Source organism: Corythoichthys intestinalis, chromosome 2 (assembly GCF_030265065.1).
Source record: "Corythoichthys intestinalis isolate RoL2023-P3 chromosome 2, ASM3026506v1, whole genome shotgun sequence".
Taxonomy (NCBI): Eukaryota; Metazoa; Chordata; class Actinopteri; order Syngnathiformes; family Syngnathidae; genus Corythoichthys; species Corythoichthys intestinalis.
Window position 1 is genome coordinate 37,382,080 of NC_080396.1, and position 16,974 is coordinate 37,399,053.

Below are 16,974 nucleotides of genomic sequence, written 5' to 3' on the forward strand. Positions count from 1 at the left end.
GGCAACTGGCCCTAACTACTAATCGTAACACGTGGCATTTCTGTAATCAGCAACTAGACGAGATGATGCCACATGACTTACGTGCGCAAGCCAGTGGTGAGTCAATGGGAGTGTCTGGCGCTCTATAGTAGGCAAGGGCACAGCGCTCACAGTTAACGCCAGTGGTGTGATGCTAGACGATAAGCAACACACACGTTGAAAACATCAACAACAGTAAGTAGACATGGCATTCGCGTTCGTGCTTGCTCTACCTGACAGTTGAGGCAGACTCCGCCCCCTCTGTACTGTCCATGGATGTCGAGGCTGCCATGGCGCTCAGCTACATCACTATCGTAGAAGCAGTCGAACGAGTGCCGATGACAGTTGCATGCTGGGAAAAACAGACTTACTGTATTTCTGTTCTCAAAGTATGTGTGTTAGCCTTCATAAAAACAGGGTGTACACGCACCGAATGGTGGGGAAAAAAAAAAAAAAAAAAATGAACATAGCTGGGAGGCAAACAGTGCCCCTGCTGTTCAAAATGGATATGCAAAAGACTTTGCTTTTTCTTATTTTTGAGCAACAGACAGGAAGTGACATCAAATCAGTAAGTAAGTACCATTCAGGGGGAGTGACAAGCGTCATGTAGTACACAAAAAGCGAACCACTCACGTTCACAATCATTGGCACTGAAAGTGGTGGCCGGTTTCCACGGTAGCTGGTGGTATCCGGGACAACACTGGTCACATGATGCACCGCAGGTGTTGTGCTGACAGTCGCACTGTAGCCTGTATGCACACAAATTCACAGATTATTAAACATTAATGAAAAACTGACTTCACAACCCAGTCAACACTATATCATCTATCTATCCTCATAAGTGAAAAGTGGAATCTATTTCAGCTGACCTTAGGAGAGAGACACAGTTAACCGTAGGTTAAAGCACATTTAAAATAAAAAAAAAAACCTATCCAATTTATCAAAATCTTAAGGGCAAATCCAAAACTATTTACTGATATGAATGTAACAATTGAAATAAGACGAGAACACTCAGCACCAGAGAGGTAATCAAACTATTAAGCTTGGCAAACGTGTATCTCTTTGCAAGCAAAATAGGCACTAGAAAGCTGTCATTTTGGGGTAATATTGTTTATTTTTCAAGAAACCATCAAAAGAGAAATATCTCCTTGAGATAATGTACCATTGTTTAAAGTGCATGTGACACGAAAAAGCATGTTTATTTCATCATACAAGCGGTATTTTATGCTCCTGAATGATATAGACCGCTTGGATGTGTGTGGAAGCGATCGCTATATTTATTTAGTTTTTTTAATCCCGCGCCATGAAAATGAGTGACTTCCGGCTTCGGTCTTGCATTGAGGAGGAGGGCGCTGTGACGTGTACGGTAGAAGACATCCTCTTCACTATACAGCGTACAGTTGTGTATGAGGACGAAGGATTCAGTTGATTTTGCGGATTAATACGTTTATTTTTCGCATCACGCCAGCCAAACGGCTGCAGAAAAATCATTCTGTATGAGGGAGAGGCATATGCGCCTTTTTGGAGTTTCAAAAGGTTCCCATTCACCGTGGATATTTACTGTGGGACCATTGGACTTACGAGGAAGTGAGTAAACATCTTCTTTTGTATTATGTCAAATACGAATACAGCGATTACAAAGTAAACACTACAAACTTTCTTTAAATAAAGGACTACTTACGTTTGATCATTGATAGGCATGTGAAAAGTTCTCCTCATGCACATTAGCAGCACGTTAGCTGCACAACAACTGCAGCCACCCTCCTCCGGGGAACAAACTGTAAATTGCTCTCCGCCGGGCGGTTTGCCGATCCGCAAAGACAATCGACAACCCAGTCGCCATGTCAAATAATCTAGGCTACTTATGTGTGATTTTCCGCTTCGAAGACTTGGAAACATCACTCGGTTTGGGTTAGCATGTCGGCTAGCTGTCACGCCTTTTGGTTTGTTTATATTCTCCGAAGCCGGGGAAGGGAAATGACATATGTCCGATTTAGGTGTCATAAAATATCGTTCGGGAGGTGCGACAGTAAAGGTGAAGTCGACAGTTTTGAGCATTATGGAGTAATTTTGCCACGTCGTCCTGAATAAATGCATTTTTATTATTTCATATTCCATTTAGCACAAGACTGTTATTTGTCATTACCATGCCATTTATTTAGCAATTGGGGAAAATACCTGGATAAAAAGAATATCCTGTAAAAATATTGAAGTAAAGAGAGAGAAACAATGACATTTTGCAGCTCTCTTCGTCGCGTTTTCCTCGTTGTGAATAGTTCCCCCTCGACGGGCTGACTGGTCCTTCTCAAGCCATTTATATAGTTATTGGGGAAAAATACTTGGATAAAAAGAATATCCTGTAAAAATATTGGAGTAGAGAGACTGAAACAATGACATTTTGTGGCTCTCTTCATCGCGTTTTCCTCGTTCTGAATAATTCCCCCTCAATGGGCTGAGTAGTAAAACCGATGAGCCAAGTCTACCGCTGACGTCATCCACCTGTTGGGGACGCTAAAGCCCTATAATGGTAGGCGTGGCGAACCGGCAGATTAAAAGACTAATTTCTCATCATCTGCGCTTTGCTAAATTGTTGTATATAGTCGAATCGTCTCAAAATATGATTCTAATTCACATAATAATGCCATTTAAGACTTTTTTTCTCCTGTCATATGCTCTTTAAGTCCAAACAGGAGAGAATTAAGAAATGGTGACCATAAGTACGGTAGCATGCCTAGAAGTCCTACAGCTGAGAGTGTTGCTGAAGAAGTACAGAGAAGTTCAGAAGAAGCTGCATTCTGTCGTCATGAATCTAGAGAAAACTTATAGGGTACCTAACACAGAACCTTGGTACTGCACGAGGAAGTCTGGAGTAGCAGGAAAGGAGGAGCATGAGGCTCTAGGGAGATGAGATAGCAAGGGTGGAGGACTTTAAATACTTCAGGTCAACAGGCCAGAGCAATGGTGAGTGTGATAAGTAAGTAAAGAAATAGATACTAGTTTGTTTAAAGAATGTATCAGGTGTGTTAAGAGATAAAATAATCTCTGTTTAAAATTAGGGGAAAGGTTTTTAAGACATTTGTGAGGCCAGCCATGATGTACATATAGCTTAGAGACAGTAGCACCCAAGAGACATTGGGAAGCAGAATCAATAAATGAGGTTGTTGAGAGCCTCTATATAGCTATAAAGTTACAAGTTTGGATAGGATCAGAAAGTGAGCTCCATCAAGGGGACAGAGCTGGTTAGATGTTTTTGAAGCAAAGCAGACGGTTTGGACACTTCCAGGGCAGAGATAGTGAGAATATTGAAAGAGGGACAAGGAAGATGGAGCAGCTTAACAAGAGCGTAAAAAGAAGACCTTTGAGAAGGTAAATAGATCTAGTAAGGAAAGACATGAAGTTACTTGTTGGTGTTGGAAAGGAGGATGCAGTAGAAAGGCTAAGATGGCAAAGGATGAGCTGTGCATTGTGGTGACCCTTAACAGGATAAGCCGAAAAGAAAAGAAGAATTACTCAAGATACAGATCTCCGATTGACGGAAAAATTAGCCATTTTAACCTCACAAGTCGGAACACAGTTTGCCATTTGTGATTTGTGTGTTAGTGCCCTTACTTGTATGGGTCGTTGAGGTCCTGAGCACTACATGCTTCAGCATGTCCATTACACACGCAGCGTCCACCAATGCTGATGTCCTTGATACTGTAGTAGTACTGCACATGAGCACAAGCGCACACACAGAACACACACAACAAGTGAAAAATAACAATCTTTTGCTGCAACAAAAATGGTCATTCAAATTGGGACCAGTGGTGGTTCCAGACAAATTTTACTCAGGAGGCTTGGCTAGGGTCAGGAATTTTGCCAAAGTAGCACACTTGACCCACTTAGGGTCAAAGGGCTTCCCTAATGGTCGAAACATTAACACATATTTTTAGAGTTCAGTACTTAAAAACAATGATCTGCAAAAACATTCCCTCAAAACACACTCACATTGTTTGTAAGATTGTTTTCTGATTATTTTTAGCACAATTTGGTCCACCCACATTCACTGTGGGTCCAAAACTACGTGAGTCTGATTGCATCTACAGTAAAAGTAGAACAATTTCCCCACAGGTGTATGTATGTCAAACCTTTTGAGTTATTTTTAATCTAATATCAATCAATATAAAGGGCTGTAAATAGCTTAGGAATGAATCATAAAAAAATGTTAACAGCCAAAATATTTAATTAGAATGTTTCCGCATATGTTTTGTTATGTGGAAACAAGCTGTGCTTTGGAATTGTATTGGAAATGCCCTTGATTTTTACAGGCTAAAGGACTGTCAAGTGGCCACTCAAATAGTTGTTATTGTTTTTTGTTGTTGTTGTTGTTCTTGTGGAAACTAACTTTGAAGGAGTGTTCTTCGTTACCCATGAATAGGATTGTCTTGAAACTTGGTAGCTTATGTAGCATGGGCCTGTTGTATCTACCGAATCTCTGAGGAGGATTTTTTTATTTTTTTGTATTTGGGTTGATAAATAAATAATTGCAGACTTATTAGTGCCTGTGTTGCCTGTGTTAGCCAATCAAGAGCATGAGTGCAAAGCTTTCAACCTGTTGTGTGCTGTAGCACGCTAGTACTTTTTTTGTACGAGTGAAAACAGTGAGTTTAGATTAGGTTTGCTCGGTTTAAAACTCCCACTGGAAGAAAAATGGTAGATGAATAAATTATATACAGTACCCAGGGTTATTTAAGACATGAGTGTATCAATTTTGGCAATAATAAATGAGTGTTCCAGTTTTTACTAAAACCGATTCACATTATTGGAAATGAATGACAGTTTAGTTACATTTTCCTGAGTGAGCTTAACACGCAAAATGGACACTTAACATTACCAAGCGTTTTCATACTAAAAAAAAACATGAAACCAAGCAAGCCCACAACAGTAGCTTTTCATTATAACAAATGTTATTTATAGACTGCGTTATGAAAATGCTGAGTATTCATCTCCACTGCTACAGCTGAAAATGAAGAGGGAAAGGGGGACATTACGTCCTACTTCTCCACCATAAAGACAAATAACAATGAAGCAGACATTGAGGCAGTGCCAGAGTGAGAGTGCATGTGAAGAGAGCTGAAGAGACCCAAAAAGAGTGCCACAAAGAGAAAGCTAGAGGACTCACTGGTTTCAGAGAGAACACGGAGCAGGAAAAGGAAACTACAAAAAATCCTGAAAGTTTGGAGGTGAGATGCAAGTAGATTTTTAAACACAGAGGGTACAGATACTGCATGTGTAACCAAAAGCATTAGCCTTCAGGTTTTTTGTTGTTATTTTGTTTAAAAAACAACATCTGTTTGGTTTGTGTTTGTTTTACTTTGAAAATAAACACATTTATAAAAAAGAGTAAATTCAATTTGAACTTGGACGATTAAAGTTCGAGTGCTAGCAACTAGCGCTTGACTTCATACCCGGCGAGTGACAGTGGGATCTCGCAGTGCTTTCCCCATTAGGTGTCCGAGAAGAGTGTTGGTACGCAGGAAGCGCAGGCGGATGTTGGTGGCTTTGGTGAAGTCACGCAGAACGGGGGAGTAAGAAAAGTTCATTGCTCCAGGGCGTCCATTCACAAGTGATACCACAATCTGAGAGGGATTTTTCATGTAAAGATATCACAAAAACATGCATTAAATTTAAACAAAAAATAGATGACCTCATTGATCACAATAACGAAATACAACAACACTGAAATAGATTCCTCTACAAGGTTGTGTTAAAATTATGCCATGTCAACACTTCATCAAGTGTGCTTCTAAAATATTGTGAGTCAGTGAAAAAATATTAACCAGGGATACCCACACTTTTTTGCCTCACAAGCTAGTTAAAATAATGAACACAAATTTCATTCCTTCACTTTCCTCTGCCTTAGCTCAGTTTTATTAATTAATGTCACAATGTTGTGAAAAGTTTGAAAGTGCCTAAAGTGACATTGTGTGTTTGTGAGCATGGGGAACAGTTAGACTAACCAAATGGGTTCTTACATTGGTCTCTCATCTAAGCTTGACTGGTTTCCCTGAATCTCAGTCAAAAGACTTGTAGGAAAAGATGATGATAGATAAATGCATAGCATTCTCAATAAAAAAATTTTTTTTTTTTAAAATAAGGACAGGATTGGCTGATACTATCTTTGAGATTCACCACTCGATCGTGATAAACAATTTTTTTTCTAAAGAAAAAAAAAACATTTTCATTTTGATTTAAACACACATCAATACCTTACTGTCCTTTCTCTAGTACTTGTTTACATAAGGCAGCTGTTATCAAACACGTGTAACAAAAAATCAGGACCAATTTAACTGCCCCCTCCACAATCTGCAGTTGTTTTTGGCCCCGGTTATTGCCGTATTGGCCCAAATATAAGACGGTGTTTTTTGCATTGAAATACGATTGAAAGAGAGGGGGCCGTTTTATATTCTCGGTCTAGACGTTATACCCATTCACGACGCTAGATGACGCCAGATATAATTGAAGCGATGTTCTGTCATGACAGATCTCAGCTACTAGTTTAACCAGTTTGCATTATTTTATTGCAATGTTTTTCCTTATTCAGATTTGTTTCAAGACTACAGTTACAGTTAGGCTTCACTTTGATGGTAAATGCATTTATTGCAATTTTGTTGTTTTATCACAAAAGACTGGTTTATTTACATTTCAGAAGCCATTCATTTACGAATGTAATTGCACTTTAGTTTACATATTTAAATGTTCATATATTAAGATTTGAATGAGGCAAAATAACATGTTTTTGCTCTCAAATATATTGTTATAATCATTTGTTTCAGATGTACTGTAATTATTTTCTGTGTAAAAATTTGGTGTTCAAAAAGTCTTTTTTTTAAACTTGAGTCTTAAAAAAGAGGGGGTCGTCTTATAATCAGGGCCGTCTTATATTCGGGCCAATACGGTATTTGATTAAATTAGGTTTATCGGCATTTTCTTTCATTGAGGTCTTTTGTTTGGTAAGAGTCATAATCAGTTGTATTAACAAGTAGATAAATGTTACCTCTCCATTTTCCAAAGGAACAATTCGGGAATATTCAGTGGTACAAATGACATCATTGTCACTGTAGATCCTCTCGATGGTTTGCTGTCCGAAGCGCTCGATGCAGTCTCGCTTGGAGGCTACACACACAAAGACGTTAATGATGTGCCCAACTATGGTAATTACAAGTGGGTGGCGAGTTTTTGGGTCTGAAGGGTGAAAGGGGGAGAGGTCAACAACTGCACATATAAAGGATACGGAGGTCATTGCAAGTCTAAATGCATGCGTGCGTGTGCAAATGTTTGATTGTGTCAGCTTGTTCAAGTCTGTGTGTGTTTTACTGGTTATCTGAAGGCCCTGTAAAGTGAAAGTAAATGTCTTTTTTAATTTCACACACAACTCAAAAACTGTCATGAACAAATTTCAACGATACAAAATGGTAAGTGCGTCAGTTGAAGCTCGTAGCCTGACTAATACTGAATATCTTCAGATTTTCATTGACAGTGTAAAAGTATTTGATTGCTTCTCAAATTCTTGTGTATTTGCATAGTTTTCCCATTTTATCTTTTTAGATAATTTAATAAATACCTGACAAAGATAACCCGAATGTGCATAAAATGCAGCATTAAAAAGCTAATTCATTCATTAAGGGGGAGAAAAAACACTTTTTAAAGATACTTACAATGTCACCCATATTTCTTATGTTGCAGTTTATTATGTACAGTACATCACTTTGTTCCAACTCGGGGTTGCTTTTCAAGTGCACTGACCCGATCTATCAGACGGCAAAGTGCTGACGCCATTTGTACTCACAGGAGAAGTACTGCCATGGCTGGTATGTCTGCCCGAAGTCCACTGACCTTTCCAGGACCCACAGATCTGGACGAGGAGAGTTGGCGAACTTGATGAGCACGTAGGCTACATGGAAGAGCTGCGTGCACGCAGACATACACAAACACACATCCAAAAACACACATCAATTACATCGTCAATGACATCATTCTTATCCTGAGAAGCATGCTAACGGTTCCAGATGTCGTTGTTGTTCCTGTGATGTCATTGAGCAAATCATGTGACCTAAGAAGCAATAAGCATTCCACTACAATTGAAAGGTCAACACATCATATTACTCATACTTGCCATTAGCTGTCCAAATTTTGCATCGATCAGTGAAACCAGCATTTATTCTTTCTGACGTTCCAAGGGGAGTAGATTTGTTATTTGGTGAACCACAAAAAACTAAAACAAGTTATCAGTTTTTTGGGGCATATTGAGGCCCAAAAAAGGCAATTAATAGATAAATGTCCTGCAATCATCCATTCGTCCACTTTTTTATAAGACTTCTGCTGTTCAGAGTTACAGGGAAGGGACTTCAGGCGATTACAGGACGACATGCTGAAGGATCAGTCGCCAGTCAGTCGCAAGGCACACATAGAGATAGACAATCATTATCTCTCACATTCATATTACCACTGAGACGGGAATGAAGTAACGCTGTCTGTATCAGTGCAAGCCGAATTTAGCAATACGCTGCCCGTAACATTATGCAATCAGTGCTAAAATAATACAGTAGAGAATGTGTGAGAAGATGCAGATGTGCCTTGACTTGTGGGTTTAATTCATTCCCTGACCATAATTGAGATTCAAAACACTCAATCTCAAAAGCAGTCAGATCACTGTATACAAGGAGGAGAGAAAATCAAACAAAATACAAAGACTATTTTGCCATGATTTTCTTGGTAAATAAAGTGACTTCAATATCAATAACTTTTGAGAAGGTGTTAAAATGACAGATCTGAGTTGGCAGGATAAGGATGAAGCTAGAGAAGCATGCAGCTGCACATTTTCTGACTTAAGCACATGGGAAACATATACAACTTTATTTAGGGAGTATGTTTGAACATTTTAGAGAAATAGAATAGCTTAATTTTGAAAGAACAATGTAGTATATCAATGCTCATGTATAGGGGGTGAACATTTTTGTGGGTATTTGAAATATTCAAAGGGAGAGGGAAGATATTTGTGTGACTCAGCTTTATCATACTCCCATTGATTAAGCCTGCACTGAAGGGAGTTAGCAGGAAGAATTCATATCAGCATAGTCTTTTGCGGAGTTGTTCTGCCAGTCAACTCCAGGAAGCAAAGAGAGCAGAGGGTGAACAAAAATAACCAACAAAATGCCAAAACTTGTAAAAGCTCTGAAAAACTCTGAAAAGCGTGATGGTACAATAATTAAATAATTTAATACAGTAAATTAAAAACATGGAAAATGTGGACGTCTGTTTGCATGTATTTATGTACTGTATTTAAGATCAATTTGATTCATGCTGACCAATTTAAAAAAGGTTAAATAGACACAAAGCAAAAAATACAGCACATTACTGTAGATCTACTAGTTAGGGAGAGGTCATATAAAGGTCCCAACCTCCTCCTAGGTGCCTTTTGTGTGTCTCTTGTCTTATCTCCATGGTTACCTGAGGCACTGCGAATGTGCTGCCACCAAGGAATGTCCACAAAGCGCAATCATTAAACCAGCCAAGAGCCGTTATCTCGCACACCAGCGCACACACACACCCAACACACCAACTAGATTTCTACCTGTCATATAACATTCCATGTTGAGAGCAGCTTGGACAAATGATTGTCAACACTCTACATAACATGAAGATTCCACTTGGAAATAGTGCAAACATGGTTGAAAAATGTGTACGACATAGTTGTCAAAATCAATGAACAATGGAACATAGTTGGAACAAGACTAGGCATGTGCCGGTATGAGATTCTGACGGTATGATAACCTTAAGCCAAAATATCACGGTTTTACGGTATCAGGGTATTGCAATTACAGCTTTAGAATGTGTTACTTTGAGATATCTCGGTTACAAAAAAAAAAAAAAAAAAAAAAAATTTTTTTTTTTTTGCATTGAACAGGATTTTTATTTTCAAAACATTAGCAAATTGGAACAGTATAAGAGGTATATGTTAAACTGAAATAATTTTTAAAAAATAACTGGAATATTCTAAACAATTAAAATAAATGCAGTCCTTTAGGTGAGCCTACACCCACAGCCACAGCTCAACATTTTTCATTCAATCCATCAGAACAAAAATAATACAATTTTCCCTAAAAAGCACGTGTGTATTATTCGTATCATGTTTACATTATACACACTCTCTTTATCAACACAGACAGTTGCCAGAGAGAAAAAAACACCACGTTTTACCACCACTAGACATGTTTGAGTTAACTCTCGTAGCTGGTGGGAAACATTCATGAAAGTGTTTACTAACCTTTAATTTTGTATAAATGCGAAATCATATTAGAGGTATTGCCTCCTCGCCAGCCGCCCTCTGCAAACATGTCGGTTTTACATGTCGGTTGACCATCCTCCTCTAAGCCGCGGCCGTCTGTAACTTTTCTGTAGCCAAATTATTCCCATGCCAGCGATTTCATTTTCTTCAGTGGGGGGAAAAAAGTTCAGAGGTTTCACCTCCTCCAGCCATTGTGTAGCACAGCTGACTCACTGACACTGAGCAACAACCTGTGGGGGAGGGTTGAGCCTTGCAGCTGCAAGCGAGGGGTTTCTCCAAGCATTTTTGTGACATAAAAAATGGCGAATACTTTAGGGACAGTATGACGGAAAATTTTTGCGGTTTTGAAACCATGACATTTTCATACAACGGTATACTTTGTGACCGGTAATCGGCACATGTCTAAACAAGACTAGATCAAGGTTGGAGCTCGGGATTCTGGTCGATCTGGCAAGAAAATGGATCATGATTATTTTTTTTCATGATAATTCTCACAATTAAAAAACAACAACATTTTTTTAATGTTGTTTTTTAACTGGTAGTTTTTATGACATATTATATTACCATTGAGCTAGCGCTTAAAAAATAAAAACTTTGTTATGTGTGTTTAGATTTATAGTTTACCTCATCTGGAGCATAATCAACCGAAAACAAATCAAAATTGCACACTTTTAGAGCAACATTTGAAAATCTGCCCAATCTGCCCTTGCACCAATATTCAAATGGTCAAATATTAAATGGGTGATCACTGACGTTGATCAATAATTTTCAATATTGATCTTAAGGTAGAACCCACTTGGAACATACAGTAGATGGGACAGCTGTATGGGGCTCAATGTGGTTGGAAAATTGTGTGAAGGTTCTAGCACAGGTGGAAAAGTGTGGCACATTCCAGATGTGCAAATAAAAAAGGCAAGTGTATGTGTGTATGTATAATGACAATGTGAGAGTTCTTCATAAACACCACTTTCATGTTCCAGGTGTCTACATCTACTTTGTGCATGCTGTAACGTGGCAAAAAGCTTGTCATCTTCCCAGCTACACTTATCTTTGCTGGCACACACACACACACACACACATACAGGTGGGGCGAGTTGAGACAAGGACGGAAAAATGGGGTGAATCTTTGGTGGCGGGGTGCATTCCAAAGATGTTGGAAATATTGACTTCTTGAGGAGAAATGTAGATGATCTCATCTTCAGACATTCTTGAACGTACCCATCTTTCCTTGAGGTTGTCAAGTACTGTTGTTGCAGATGTTCAGTCATATTCAGTTTGGACCCTGAAGGAATTCATCCTTCCCAAAGCAGGAAACTGCAAAGGATGCCACAGTCTTGTGGGTGTGTGTCTGCGTGCGTGTGCGCAAAAGGAGACACAAGTGAAGCAGCAGTGGGAAAAGCGGAGGAGAACCAGCAGGAGCATCAAAAGGAGATAAGAACATTCCCGGTCATGGAAAGAGAGACCGCTGCTTCTTCTCAGCGCCAAGGAGGAAGAGATAGCAACAGGGGGAGGAGTCACACCTGCAACCTTTATCCCAGGCTGATGTTGTCATGCTGATCTTGATGTCTTCTCTCTGTGCATTTTTCCCAAAACAACAGACGTTTATAGGGCACTTTATTCAGTACACCGGCGCATCACAACCAACGCAAGAACTGAAGTGCAAATATTGTTGTCCCTTTCAGGCAGGGGAACTTCCGAAGTGGAGCCCCACAGACTTGCACGAGAAAACTAAATTTTTTGAAGACTGTACTTTAACTCAATGAGAACTTTGGAATATTGGAAGACTACACTAAACTCAAATCTAACTCAGTAAGAATTCACGAAGTGTTTTACTTCGGCTTTATCGCGTCATTGTGCCACCATCTATCTGCGAATTTACAATAACTATACAAAGAAGGAAGCGATATTGAATTGTTTGGCACACTGAACCGGATTTTATTTGGGGAAAAAAAGCTTGAGAGAAGCGCACATTTGTGTACATGTAACACTTCAAAAGATGTTATCACCTTGACCCAAAGAGCATTAATGATGTTGGCAACAAATTTGTCGAAGCAAGATATCATTCACTGTAAGTGTGTGCGTGAGTGTGTGCTCTGCGACTGTCTGGCAACCAATTCAGGGTGTACCTTGCCTCATTCTTGAAATCTGCTATTGAGATTCCTTATTGATTCCTCATCTGAGCTGGGTATACTAGGAATTTCATCCTGAGTTCACCATGGTTACTAAAATGGCAGACTGTTTAATTGCTCAAGGTCACTGTCTCACAGTGTTCCCGCTTGCTTTGTGAATACGCAAAAACAGTGGTCAACAGCAAATTTTAAGAATGCATTAATGCAAGTGGATGCCATTTTAAGGGCATAATTCTTAAATGAAAATCCCATAATTGTTTTTTAAATGGTATGTTTTAAAGGGAACCTCGGACTTAAAGACTTGTAGGCTCCAATAAGCCACAATTGTTCCCATTTACTAAAAAATGTTATTAGACACACATATAATATTGCCATCGATTTAAAAATCTATAATATTTAGTAATTTTTTTTACCTACAGAGGGCGCCATGTTTTATGCCTGCAAAGGACGCTCAGGATGATGACGTAGTTTGTCATTGTCACTAGACGAACATTACCGGTAATCTGCAATTCCTTCATACGCGGCGAAACGTCCAACACATGCGCACATAGGTTAAAAGCTGCGAGTACTTACTAATTGTGTTTTTATTGAGTCTTTTATTAACTATTCATTGCCACAAAATACTTTTTGCATGTGTTTCCCTCTCATACTTTTAAGCAATGTGTTTGTTTGTGGTAACTTTAAAGCAGATTGTTGATCTGTTGACCACAATAGTCACGTAACGTATTTAAACCACCCTTATTTGATATTACTATGTTTAAGTATTTCTTAAGGCATCTTTAAAATGTTCTTTCTGTATGCATCTAAACAAAACAAGCTGAAAGCGCATGTTAGTACTTTGCGTGTCAAATTCGCCTCTTGTAGGACGATTCACTGATGTAGCACATTTTGGCAGAAAACCGGTTTTGTCCTACTCTCGTCCCATCTCATCCCGTCTTTCCTGTTCATTTTGCTTTTGCTGCTCGTTTTGTGAAATATCGACAGTGCTGTCATGCTCATTAATGTTTCTTTCAGGATCAAAATGAAAGTGCTGAACAGATGACATGTTTATGTCGCTAGAGTCATACTCTTGAAGCTCAGCAGCGTAACCCAGTGACGTCACCGCACTGCAACGTCAACAAAAGCGACCTCCTAGATAAACTAATTTTACAAATTGTATAAAAACGAAAGCATCAAGAAGGGTTTTAATATCAAATTATTTTAACTCATAATAACGTTTTTCTCTTAAGAACTACAAGTCTTTCTATCCGTGGTTCCCTTTAAGGTCTCAATTACTATATATAAAATATTTTTCTTCCATCACTCTTGGTTTTATTGGATTGTTAAAAAGTTTCCGTTTTTGGGTCACCCCATATATTCGAGGGATGCATACACCTTTACCCTCTAATCCCGTTTTTGTACTTTGTGGTCTCAGGGCTCATAAAATACATTAAATTAACGTGGACATATTGTGGCGTGTAGGTTGTGAGTTAGCCAGTAGAGGTAGGCGGGCGGTGGTAATTCATTTTGAACTGGTTTTTGCTCTGCAGCCACTGTTGATTGTGATTTCCCAGAGTTACTCGCCACATTATAAATGACAATTATTGATTGCAGACATAGCCACTGTCACTTGTGATTTCTCTGAGTTACAAACCACGTTATATCTGACCATGTCAATTCTTTATTGCACAAACAAGTCCATAGATAAAACAACACATATAAAATCATACCGAAATTAATAAAGTGGTCACATGAATATTAGAGCCGGACGTAATAAACAAACGCTCAAATGTAGCATGATTCTTGAATGAGTTGGCATTTGTAAATTGTTTCTTTGGACAGGAAATAACACACTGCTAACGTTAAGCACAATGTTTGTTGTAGGCGAGGGGCTCAAACAATGACACAATGGCACGATAACGGTCGCCGGCCACGCCACTATAGTGCTAAATCAACCAGCAGATGACACAAACACTCAACAAGTGTCTTCAAAATTGGGAATTAAGTTTCCACAATGCTGCTTTAGTCATAATTAAATTGCAGAAATAGCATTGGCAACTATATTCTTTTAATCAACTGGATAAAATACAACAAATTAGCTAAGCCAATTTGCATGAAACGTCAAGGTCCGAGTTCGAGCTATTACTTGTGGTTTTGGTTTTTGGTGTCTGAATTATTTTAATTGCAATAAGACCACTATGTTTAGAGTTAAATAAAGTGCAACCTAATCATTCATGACTCACACGGTTATACAACGTAACTATATGTTACCTTTCACAAGCAGAACCTATTGTGAGTGGGTTTCCCACGCTCCTAAATCACAACCCTGTTATGGAGTGTCTTGCAAATATGTGAACAGTATAGATTCAATATGTTAACACCGAATATCAAACTGTCAATAAAGTGAATTTTAAACAGACACAAAATTAGAATGAATACTGCAGGATTAGTGTATGCCTTAGTATAAAAAACATGACACAGACAAAGAAATTTCACATGTGCTAAACTGAGACTAAACAAAGTCACACACAGACTGAACCTAATTCGCTCTTTACTTCCATCATCTATCTTTCATTTCTCCTTCCAAGAAGAGCACCTTGGCAGCCACTGTAGCTCTTGCAGGCATACAAGCGCACACACACACAAGTCCTATTAAGGTCAAATGTGTTTCTTCACTCTCAACTAGTCCATTTTCATGCCCACTACACACTATGAAAGAAGGAGAGGGAAATGTGCGAATGCACACATGACTGCGGACAAATACAGTACACAAATAGAACATTTAAAGCAGCAGTGCATAGCTCTAACCCCTCAGATCCGTCAATAAGGATACTGGCCAACGTTTGATCTCCCCAAATTTGCCGCCCAAGACCTGTGATTGGTCAAGAGTAATCACTTGACTTTGTGGCGCCATCTTATTACTCCACTACCGATGACTTTGCTACTGGCCACAGTTTCTTTAAGTCATCTGTTTCATGCTGTTTTGGGGCTGTTTTAATGGATTACTGGTGGCAGAATGCCGCTGTGCGTCGCGTGGTAATTTTCGGTGACATCGAGATAGTGTTCTCATGCACCAGTTTTTTAAAGATCTGAAGAGACACCGAGAATGAGAGTTGAAAGCGAGAAGATCTGACGGGTGGATGCCAAACAACAAATCCTTTTTGAGTGATGTAAGTTTTTATCCATCATTGTCGTGTTGTTTATTTTGACGTCCCTGGAGATCTTGTACAGTCATGAAGAGTTTTATGCTATAATTCATGATGAGGACAAATCTGGAAATTTGGGAGACCAGTGAGGGTTAAATGGGACAGTATTGTCATTACACCTCCAACTCCAAATAATTGGGAAGAATATTTACTCGCTCCAAGGACTTACCGGTTATTTCACGGTAGTCCAGCCTGAGCAACTTGCCTTTGCTGGACCCAGCTCAAGTAAGAAGTAGATTGATGGGTCCAGACTGCCTTTAATTGTTGACTAAACTTCCAGGAACACTTTAATGAAAGTCAGCGGGAAATAGAATGACAGCACAGCAGCTGACAGCTGAAGTAGGAAGCAGTACCAAATTAATCTATCGCAAGCCCTCAAACCTGCCCTGAAAATAATCTGGGAGAAGTTTTGTTACGCAATTATTGAGTTGATTTATGAATTAAAGTCATGAAATGATTCAATGACATCTGAGCATTATTTACGTTATTTGAAATTGTGTTTGAATGGATGAGATGAAGTCTCTAATTTAAATCCAGCAGATCATTTCCTCTTATTTTCTCCAATTTTAACACATCTGTCGATTGATCTTCATATTTTCCCAACGTCATATGACATGAACCATACAAGGATCCTAATTGTGATAAGTATCAACTTTAAAACAATCAGAAAACATAAATAAGGGAGACATTTCAATTGTTCGGCTGCCATCCTGTAATTGGAGAGGTAACGATATGGCATTTAATAACCGAATTTAATACCCGGCTCTGCAGTCCTTCCTAGCCTTGAGTTCTTAGAGTTCGGCATTAAAACAACAGTCATCACTATTACATGACTCAGGCTATGTGTAGCTCCGTCTTCCTACTGTGTGATTATAAAACATTTTTATTCTGTTCTGAGTGAAAGATGGCGGGGATGGGAGTTCTTAATAAGCGGTTATAATTGTACATTATTATTTTCTGCTACAGAAATACAAAATAATAAGTTTTATTGGGGTTTTATAAAGAGGAGACAAGGTAGGATGCCTGATAGGTGTAATGCATCATCAGACAGTAATTATAGTTATTTTCGATACATCGTTTGATGCGGGGCTGTCAAATGTACAGCGCTTGATTCTGCCTGACAAGCACTTTTTAGCCCATCCATACTGTACATACAGAATCACATGCTTTTATTTTGACATTTGACAAAACCAGAAATTTGTGATGTGTCATCAGGTGCGTGCACTACTGCACTCTGCTCAGTTCCGCAGTCACATTCGTTCATTCGCACTACCCCTCACAGTCAAAGTGGCGCCATCAATGGGGGCAAATGAGT

General features: G+C 39.0%; 1 protein-coding gene across 3 annotated transcripts in view; it reads right to left on the reverse strand.

Annotated features, from left to right (window-relative positions):
* The window catches only part of lama5 (laminin, alpha 5), a 92,009-nt gene that overhangs the window by 56,863 nt on the left and 18,172 nt on the right, over nucleotides 1-16,974 (reverse strand). For all 3 annotated transcript variants that reach the window (XM_057824000.1, XM_057824010.1, XM_057823991.1), the window contains exons 3-9: nucleotides 7,847-7,964; nucleotides 7,055-7,173; nucleotides 5,466-5,636; nucleotides 3,628-3,725; nucleotides 652-767; nucleotides 252-370; nucleotides 82-172 (exon numbers count right to left, since the gene is read on the reverse strand). In XM_057824000.1, the coding sequence (XP_057679983.1) occupies nucleotides 82-172; nucleotides 252-370; nucleotides 652-767; nucleotides 3,628-3,725; nucleotides 5,466-5,636; nucleotides 7,055-7,173; nucleotides 7,847-7,964 (832 nt within the window). The remainder of the gene's footprint in view (nucleotides 1-81; nucleotides 173-251; nucleotides 371-651; nucleotides 768-3,627; nucleotides 3,726-5,465; nucleotides 5,637-7,054; nucleotides 7,174-7,846; nucleotides 7,965-16,974) is intronic.